We start from the raw sequence: 10,741 nt of genomic DNA on the forward strand, positions 1-10,741 counted from the left end.
AATTAAGATTATTGTATAGATAGCAGTGTTTTATCAAATGTTCCCAGTGAAATAAAGTTCGATAATTCACACTGTGAAATAAATTCGGTAATTTCTCTGACCTTCTCCCTTCAAACTTTGAAATCAATCCGCCATTCACAAAATTTGAAATTTATGTTGAAAATAGCAACGAATAATCAAGGAAATCTATATAATAAATAGGATAATCAATTGGTTATCATGAATAACCAAGATATGATCACTCATGCCAAGAATGCAGTAGGATTTATCTCGAGCACGAAACTTGACTCGTTAAATCTATGCATTCTTTGGCACTCCTGATAATATTTTGGTTATTCACTGCTACTAATTAATTATCCTATTTTGATTACATTGCCTTCATTTCATGACTAAATCGTTTAGCTTTAAAATCATAAAAATATTGTTATTCTTATATGTAATAGGCAGAACCATCATAAAGCAACAAGACATTTGGTATAATGAATTTATTATATACACACAATATCATGAAAATGTTGGCACAGATCCAAAGTGAAATAGTAGTTCTATAACCGGTCAATTCATACATGAAGGCATATACTTCCAAAGTCCACTGATTCTTCTGAATTGGAGGTATCTGTGATAAATACTGGCAATCTTAAATACACAGAATTGAGATTTATTGTTTTGCTCACTTTCCTGCAATCTTTAGGCTTGTACACAAATCCTTACATACAATTACTCATTACAACATGATTGTTCAATAAGTGGAAACAACTTAATGGACCTGTCTTAACGTCATCAACATGATATTAAATATAACAAAACATAACTTGTTCAAGTACAACTAGAAAATGATATCATGAATGTCACCAAAAATGTACTTGTACTGTATGAATCTCCAACCCTCACCCTCCTTATTAAAACAGATCAGTTTTACTTTACTAGTAAATTCATTTCATTGGTTTTATTCATTGATTTAACTTATTGAGAAATACAGCATTTTAAATAAATCTTTTCTGGACAATGGACATTTACTCCTTTCATTTAATTCTAACAACAGAATTATTAAGGTTTATATTTCACAATAATTAAATCATTAAAAAAGATAAACAATTTTTACTCTAATTCATATTTGGTAATAGATTTTATTCCTTCCTCACTGGGAAACATAAGTACATGTACATGTACTATAATTATATGCACACTTTCCATGGCACTGTAACATAAATGTCACTACAAGCTTCTATTATGCAGCAGAAATCTGAATATTTCTAAATCTCAATTAAAAGTTTAAGATGTGATCACTATCCAAAGTTATTTTCTTCTTAGCTTTAAGGATGTTTGCTTCTCAAGTTCAGCTATTTTTGTCAGATTTTCATACTCCTCTGGTTTTATTCATTTCAAAGCATTAATATTTTTTTTTGCCCTGTCACCCCCAGGTTTCTTCACATAATTTCATTAACACACCTTACAATGTTATTTAAGAAGTTTTCATATATCCAATTTATTTTCTAAGGGTTTTAAATAGATAAAACCTATTAACACAAAACCTATAGAAAATCAAAAGAATCCTTTTCCCACCAATATTTCAAATGCTTATATCCCAAAAACAAGCATACTGACTCATCTATTTTTTCTTTTTATATTGTTCTAGCATGAAAGATCTTCCAAGGATTTCATAACCCTTTGAAATCTTGATATTCTTCAAGGGAGTAGCAAACATCCTCAATAAACAACACACCCATATAATTATCCAATAGACTTAGTATGTAAGTAAAGACAATGTAAAAATCTATTGAATTAAAATGAAAAAAAATTGGGAAAAAGACTTACATAGTAAGTACATTGTTAAGGAGACCAGCACTTGAAATGCAAAACTAGTGCAAGACCTTATCACAATGTATTGTTAAAAACACACATAATCTATTAAAATAATCTTGGTGACTACATTGAAAACAAAACCATGTTGTTTTTTCTTTCTTCTTGAAAATTTATTCAATTCTCTCATACTTTTTTCAACAAAAATGTACCTAATTTGAATCCCAGGGAAAAATGACCTTTTAAGATTAGATGCTGAGTCCATATGTACACCATGAAAGGGAGACTTAGACCTTGTAAATGATCTTCAGTTTATCATGATAAGTTGTTTGTCAACCACTTTTTTCAACAATTAAAAAAATGTCTTAAAATAATACAATATGTATTATTCTACTTCTTCATACTGGTTTTGTTTGCGGAATGCACAGAACTAAATCAAACGTCATGAAAAGTAGTTGATGAAATAGATCTAATAATGAAAACAACAAAATTACTGACTCAAAATGATAAAATGATCATCAAAAAATATAATTAATGATCACCCTGATTACACGTAGTGTAACAGAAACAGAATCTTGTATAACAACCCACCAAACCATATTCAAACCATTAACAAACCCCTGATCTACATACCAATTGTCTCTATTGTATTTGACCTGAATTAATACAACTCAAAATTTAGATAACAAAAAAAAAAAAAAAACAAACAAAACAAAATAAAACATGTTACAGGAATTAACCTATAGTAAATTATAATAATACTTCATTTTCATCTATCGTCCACTATGTATTGCATTGTTTCAGTTTATGAACATTTTAAATAAGGTTTCAATACAATCACTTTATTAATGGAACTTGTTCTTTTTTCACAAAAATACTTGAGTTTCAATCTGAAAGTTCTAGAAGTACCAAAAGTTAGTCACACAATTTCTAACCTATGAATACAATTTCAAGACTGATCAAAAAAGATAACACCTTTTTTTTTTTTTAAATAGTTCTTTCTTCTGACAACAGTAAAAAAAAATTTGACTTTCATGGATATTGAATCTTATTAATAATCATATTGTACATGTACATTGTATTGAGGCTCTGAAATTTTATATCACTTTCATAATTATGCCAGTAAAATTTCCCTGAAGGGGGTGGAATGCCACATAAATATTTAAACCTTGGTTTGGGGTATTTCTGATATATTACACAATTTAATGCATAGCAAAAATGAAATTAATTCTCTTGGTGGTACCTCTTATCAATGGAGGCATTCCACCCCGTCAGGGAAATTTTACTGGAATAGCCTTTAACAGTTTTCAATGTAAAACACAAGATAGCGAAAAAGGTTACTACATTACTAAAATTTACCCCTGGATGATCAGATAACAAGGAAGAATGCACATACTTGTTCGGGGCAGTCAAGGTGAAGGTGTAACAAGCATATGACCCCCTCCCCCTTTTTTCAAAGAAAAAAAACTAAAGAACTCAAAATCTGCTAAATATTGTATTGAATATGGCTATTTATCATATTCATTCATTAAAGATGTCATAATCTGGTTTCCTTTTATACTGATTCTTGTCATTGCGCCTCCCCTTCATAAAATCCTGGATCAGCCCCTGTTGTAAACTAGTAATTTCAAGTTTACATGTAAAAAAATGTTTTTCATCATACAAATGTACACTAGATTGCAGTTGCACACTTTCAAATAGTGAATATAAGTGGTTGATACAACAAAAAGGTCTTGTGTATTAAATTATTTGTTACATGTAGCATTCACACTGTTTTTATCTCTTGTGATTTTATCATTAGGGGTGTATTTGTTTATACCAATTTTTGGCCCTGTTGTATTAATTGAAATATTAGCTCACAAACTAAAAAGACTTACTGGCATATTCTTTTTCCTATTTAAAATAACCTCAATGCCGGTGGTGCACACTTGAAAATAACCTGCTATGCAGGTTCTCTAGTGTGCACCACATAATTGTGATTATTTCTTCATAGACCAAAAAATATAACAGTCATTCATTCAACGAAATTGGGAAGTTCGTGGTTATTTGATGCAGACAAATTTGCCACATGCTTCTACGAACTAAATATTTTGTCTAAAGTTGTTTTGAAGTAATAGCTTTTAATGGTTGAAATTTCTAAGTTGTTGATGCATGTGGCCAAAATTGTCTGTAATGGTGTTTTTCCCTAATTTGTCAATTTTTACACATTTTGCAGAGTTTTGCACTAAGCTTTCCATGTACATCCTTAATTAACAGAAAAAAGGTTATGCTGGCTAAATTAGGACACATTTTCTGAAATGGTATGCAAAATCCATACTAATTTGACAATTTTTTTTTCAGGGCTGACTTTAATATAAACGAAACATACCCCTATTATGCTTACAACCTTTTCTTCATTAAACTGACTCAAGGTACAGAAGCCATGTTTAACTAAATCAACTATTAATAGAGATCAGTCATTTTTGGTTTGGATTCTTTTCATTTCTTTTAGTCTTATGCCAGAATTCTATTAAATTTACCAATATCATATACATGTACAAAAGTAAGAGTTTCAAATTCCACAACTACATGTAATCATTTTTTGAAACAATTTATGTTTGTATTTGGATTATTCACATTTAATTTTAAAGTAGCACTCCGCATAAGAATCATGCAAATTCTTTAATATGTGATACACTCCAAAAAAAGGCTACACATTTTGATTTTTTGTTATTAAGCTGCAATACGAGTCAATATGATGAAATGTATAATTATTTATTCCAATCTGTTTGCTGGTAGGAGATAATTCACATTGAAAATCCAATAATTTCTGTTGTATTTCAGTGTTATTCACAGAGTTCATCCCTTAATTTTGAATTTTACAGTGCATTCTATATAATTTTTATCTCACAAGAGCAGGTTTTATATTAAATGCCACATGTAATTTTCTGTTTACTTTAAATTTTTAAACAAAATATCAAAAATAAAAATATGTAGGCTTTCCAACCATGAATCATATTTTGCGTGATTCTTACCTAGAACTACTTAATAATTGATGTGAAAAAAGGTATTTTAGTGGTGCACATACAAATTGTCTTTACTCATTCAGATTTAACACCATTATTACATTTAAGACCTAAAAAGAACAGTGTTTATTACATTTTTATAAGTTAATTGACTATGGTCAAGTAAAGTAAACGTGTTGATTTATTCAAAGGCCTGTGTGATCAATATTTACTGTAAGTAACTTTTTTTCAGATCATTGAATACTTGTCATATGTATTTCAATAAACTGGAGGGATTATCAAAACAACCAACTCAACACTACTGTCATTATGAGAGATGTAAAATTTGTTATAAATCCTAAGTCATGATGAATAAAATCATCCATCTAAGGGTGGTCCCAAATAAACCATGGAAATTTCTGTATTTCCATAGACTGCTGAGACTGCTGGGTACAATGGGGTATCAGGTAGTCCACGGAAAGCTACACCTACAAGATGTAAAATTGAAATAACATTTTTATTACTATCTGATATCCTAGTTTATCTAATTATGCTTGGTGTTTACTTTTGATGATTTTGACATTTTTAAAGACTCTTTTCCTAGATATATATCTTTGAACTAGAAGTACTGGTGGTTTTTTGGACAGGCCCCAAATAAAGTTCCTAACTTCCATTTAAAATCTGAACAGAGAAACATTGAAGTTGGATAAGTTAACCCATTCACAATCATCAAACTAATAACTACTTCTTTGGTGCTCTTTATCTACGGTGTCCAACCATCTTATTTAAATTCATTAAAATCTACAAGAGAGAAAGTTGAACAGGTCAACATAGTGATTAATTGTGTGTGTCAATAATTGACATCAGTGTTTCAGCTCAGATGAAAACAAACAGGAAAGTAAATAACCCCCAGAAGCAATCCCAGACTTCCTTAGAGAGCCATTCACTTTCATTAATTTATTTTCTGTACATCAGGAAAATGCTTGTTTCTGGCCCATTTTGGCCACTCATTCCTTATCAATCCCATGCTTTCTTTTATAGTGTGGCACCTTGTACTACAATTTAAGAGATCTATTCACTTACAGTTAAGTTATTGTCCAGACATCATGGAAAAGCTTATTTCTGGGTCCCATTTTTGCCCCTAATTCATTAACAGTTACAAGATTAAAGTCTTTACCCCCCAAATCAATTAGTCTGACCATTGTGGTACAGATTGTTATGAAATAATAACACAGACATTCCTATGCTTTTCTTTGAGTTACAAATGTAAATTCTGTGAAATGCTTGTTTTTGGTCCCTTTTAGGCCCCCTAATTCTGAAAAGATTGGGACCTTAATCCCCAAATTCAATCAAAGCCTTCCTTTCATAATATGACATTTCAAAGAAATCTATTCACAATTAATCAAGCTATTGTTCAGACATCATGGAAATGCTTGTTTTAGGTGCCTAAAACAAGAACAGTTGAGTCAAAACCCTAATAACATATCTCAGCCTTCTTTTTGTTATATGACACCTTGTGGTACAATTTCAGAGAGATACATTCAGAAGTAAATGGATCATTTTTGCCGCAATTCCTAATTGGTTCCTCACAATCTTTAAAATCTATCCCAGGCTTCCTTTTGAGGTGTGGCACCTTGTGGTATAATTTCATGAAGACATATACATTTGTACTTCAATTATTGTCTAGGCATTGCAGAGTTTATGGAAGATGACAACGACAGCATGATACCATTATACAACTACAAATTTATTGCAGTCATAAAAAAATCACAATATAATCTGTGCATTTAGGGAACACGATATAAATAAAAAAACAGAGTTTCAATTATACAAATTGAGATCTCCAATAAATGTTATGTAATACTATAGTTTATATATATTTTTTTAATATTGATTGAAAATTTAATCAATATTAAAAAACATGTGAATGCATTGCACAAATGATTGTAAGTATACCTACCTAAAAATTCATAATTTTTTTCAAACGCTAATGTATTGTCTTCACAATCAAGTATAACTCTTATTCTTTCCCCCACCTATGAAAATACAAATATGACAAAATAAACAATTAAAGTCATTAAAAGATAATTAAAATAGAAAAATAGCTTATCATAAACCTTAATAGAAAAATTAAGAGGAAAACATATTTTCTTGTCATTGAATGATCATTTCTATGACTGCACATGAACAACAAATAATAATTAATATCCCTTATGCAAATCAATTTAAATTTGCAAATGTACATATTGTACGCACTTGTGTCAAAAGTACCATCAAGTTTTCTATTCTTAAAAGGAAAAATGTTTAAAAGAATCATCATTTCCTATTTTGATTTTATGGATAACATTTCATATGCAAGGCTTGTAAAGTTAAGTTGTACATTTTTAATACAAAGTATATTCATTATATGGTACATTAGCTCATTCAGGTACAGTACATTGTAGAAAGCTGTGCAGCTTATATAAATTGATCCTCTAATTAAATTTCACTTTTTTTATCTTCAATGAAACTTCTTAAAGTTTCATTGATTGTGTAGTTTTTTATCTTCAATAAAAATTCTCAAAGTTTCATTCATTGTGTAACTTTGTATGAAAACGATAAAATCTGAATTGATTCATAATAAACTGCAATAATTCAATTAACATTTCCATATGGATCCTGAAAAATTTGAAACATCTTCTGGAAAGCCTCCATTCAAGATTATTATCAGAATATAATAGCATTAAAACCTATGATTTTTCAATTCTTTATATTTCTATTTCCCATACTCATTAATATCCTGACTCAAAAACATTATACATCATTGTTACTCCAAAAAAAGACTGTACATGTAGATACAAATATGTAGTTCTTGGTAAAGATTTCTCATACTTTGTAAAAATACTTCCAAATCATCTTCCAAATATACAGAAAAAGATTTTTCAAAATGCTGGCATTTTTTTATTGAAAACATATTTGTCCAGTGTGCTGGACACATTTTTCAAAAAACAGCATTCCAAAGGGAACAAATTGCGCTCCTCTACTTGCAGACCTATTCCTTCACTCTTCTGAAGCTGACTTTATAGCTGATCTGATCCAAAAGAAAGAATATCATTTAGCTAGATCCATTAGTCTAAGTTTCCACTATATAGTTGACGTATTATCATTAAACAATCCTAGTTTCAGGGATTTGATACATCACATCTACCCCCAAAGAACTTGAGATAAAGGATACTACAGACACTGTAAAGTCAGCCTCATATCTTGACCTACACTTAGAGATCGACTGTAAAGGAAAACTATTGACCAAACTATATGACAAACGTGATAACTTTTCATTCAGTATTGTCAACTTTCCTTTCACCTGTGACAACATCCCTTCGGCACCTGCATATGGAGTTTTCATATCACAACTCATATGTTATGCCAGAGCTTGCTGTAACTACACAGACCTTTTTGTATCACGCTAGACTCCTTACAATTAGGCTTCTGGAACAGGGTTATGTTGCTACAAGATTGAGTCATCACTACAAAAGTTTTATGGTTATTATTACGAACATGTGGATCATTACAGTGTATCCATCTGCACCATGAAATTTTAATTTGTATTTGTACTAAATTGTATGTGTCACAGTTTTCCTTTCCTCTTTGGTCTACCTCGGACTTGACATTTTATGAGCAACTCAGCGAGTGTTTCTAGAAAAGCAGAGGATGCTTACCCTACTGGTGCATCTGGTCCATGCTCATTTATTTTTCTTACTTTGTACATGTACATGTATGTATTATTTTAGTTATTTTATGTTCTTTGTTGTGTTGGTCTTTTTTCCATGTCTGGTCTTTGTGCCTGGATTACATTCTTTTGATTTCCCCTAGAATCTTGGTTCCCTTGATTACTCTTTAACATACACTTTCCTTCATTACATTATTCATCAAAGTAAAAGTACTGTTATACAATGCACAGCAGTATTTAAAAGGAAATTCTAGACTACTCTAAGTATATTTAAAAAATGTGAAACATCAAAATAAAATTTTCTGTCAACCAAAATATTTTTGTGGTTTTCAATTCATTGTGCTGTTAAAAACCCAAAATACAACTGCATACATGTACACGCAAGAAACAAAACTGATCTGACTGTTGGGTGTTTAAAAATGTGATTAATTGTGATTTATTTGAATATTATTATGTTATTATATTATTATGCAATTACCTCCATTTTTGAACTTACTCAAAGCTCTTAGCGCATGTACATTTTGTGTATGTACAATGTACATAATTATTTTCAATTAATTAAATGTAAATTAGTAATCCTCAGGTGAACAGGCTAGTAACATTAGAATCACCAAGATGAAATGTGTTACATTTTTTATTGTTCAGGTAAAAATTTGGCTATCACGAGGGTAACATTATCAATGGTTAACAAAATCTAAATGTGGTGTGTGCTCTACAGCGAAACATTTTATGTTTTTCATATGAAAATGAAAGGTTTAATTTAAGTGTATATGTAAAGTATAGAATTAAGAAAACACTACCATAAACTTACTTCATATTATTTTAAATTTTGATACAAACTCTTTTTTTTAGAAAAAGCCAATTATTATAAGCAATATCTACTTTTGTGACCATATTTGCAGATATCTAGTTTATTTTAACAACTTTGCTAAAGTTTAAAATTTATGCATATTCTAGAGTCGTCTCAATAAATGAAGTTTTACCTTCATTGAATTAAATTCTAAATGGCCTTAGTACAACATTTACTTTTACGCTTATGTGCATGTACATGTAACTAATGTTAACTGAAAGTTAACAGAGTAAAATGTTATGTAATGCCTAAACACATCAACACTTTACATCACTGACAAGACTGTTGTGTATAACTTTTTTCCACATTGGTCAGATATAAAAGGGAGAGGATTGCAATCATGCCAAAGTACTTTAACCTTGCCACATCTTTTTGTGCCTGCCCCAAGGCAGGAATTTCTGGCCTCTGTATGTATTGTTCCATTTTCATGTTCAGTTTACTTTCATCTTGCTGGAGAATATAAGGGTAATTAATTTGATGTACATGTGTATAATGTTGTTATGGGGCTGACTCTAGCCTGTCCTGTTGTGTGAAGGTTTCCTCTTTTTTCATTTAAGACATTTTTCATCCTGGTGGGATTGTTGTCTCTTTAACACATTTACAAAATCCATTCTAGTTATTCATTTCTGATAATAATCATACTGGGTCAGTTTAAACCCTCTGACAAATATCATTGTCACAAATGGTTTCTAAGAAGGTAAAAATATCAGATGCTTTCCTTGCACTTACAGACTTTTTCTTACTGTGATGTGTAAAGTAATATAAAGGAACATATATCTGATAATAGTAATAATCACCTGGTAAGTAGGAGCATTATTCAAAGTGGGATAATTTCCTTGGCTATCACCATTATGTATAAGGTGATTGTCCACTAAATTCCATCCCCAACTTTGTTCATCACCGCCTAATAAACTGACATATCCTAAATTATGTAAAGAAGCTTTTTTAGTTCCAATTCCAATAACAGCTACAGTACCAAGAGGTCCTTCCCACCATATTTCCCAACAGTGACGACCTGTTTTGAATCCTATTTTGCCCCTTGCCCCGTCTGTACTTTGTGCAACTGGATTTCTATGAACTGTGAATCCACTTGATTTCACTACAATATTTTTCGAGCAATCGTTTAAATTCCAGTTGTGAAAGAATGCACGCAACTTGGCTTTGTATGTTGGAACATTTTTCAGAATGTCAGATTTCAATACTTGTTCTGTCAGTTTTCTGATACAGTGGAATCGCCATACGTCATTGTTCTCATCATTTAAGAATTTATACCATTTCTTACACACTAATGAACATGTTCTCAAATCAGATATATTTAAGTAAGAGAAAATAGACTCTAAAATCAGAGGAGGAAGGTTGGCTGCAGCAGCCATAACGGCGAGACATCCGAAATAACAA

The 10,741-nt window shown here is 30.6% G+C and overlaps 1 protein-coding gene across 1 annotated transcript; it reads right to left on the reverse strand.

Moving 5' to 3' along the window:
• Positions 1-5,016: 5,016 nt before the first annotated feature.
• LOC148624520 (F-box/SPRY domain-containing protein 1-like) lies at positions 5,017-10,725 on the reverse strand. The gene is made up of 3 exons (XM_088567160.1): positions 10,141-10,725; positions 6,745-6,820; positions 5,017-5,272 (listed from the first exon to the last, which is right to left on the reverse strand). The coding sequence occupies exons 1-3, from the start codon at positions 10,714-10,716 to the stop codon at positions 5,163-5,165; spliced, it is 762 nt and encodes a 253-aa protein (XP_088423286.1). The 5' UTR covers positions 10,717-10,725; the 3' UTR covers positions 5,017-5,162.
• Positions 10,726-10,741: the final 16 nt, after the last annotated feature.

This window comes from Perna viridis, chromosome 2, assembly GCF_037379345.1.
Source record: "Perna viridis isolate PV_CMFRI_1.1 ecotype Kerala chromosome 2, ASM3737934v1, whole genome shotgun sequence".
Taxonomy (NCBI): domain Eukaryota; kingdom Metazoa; phylum Mollusca; class Bivalvia; order Mytilida; family Mytilidae; genus Perna; species Perna viridis.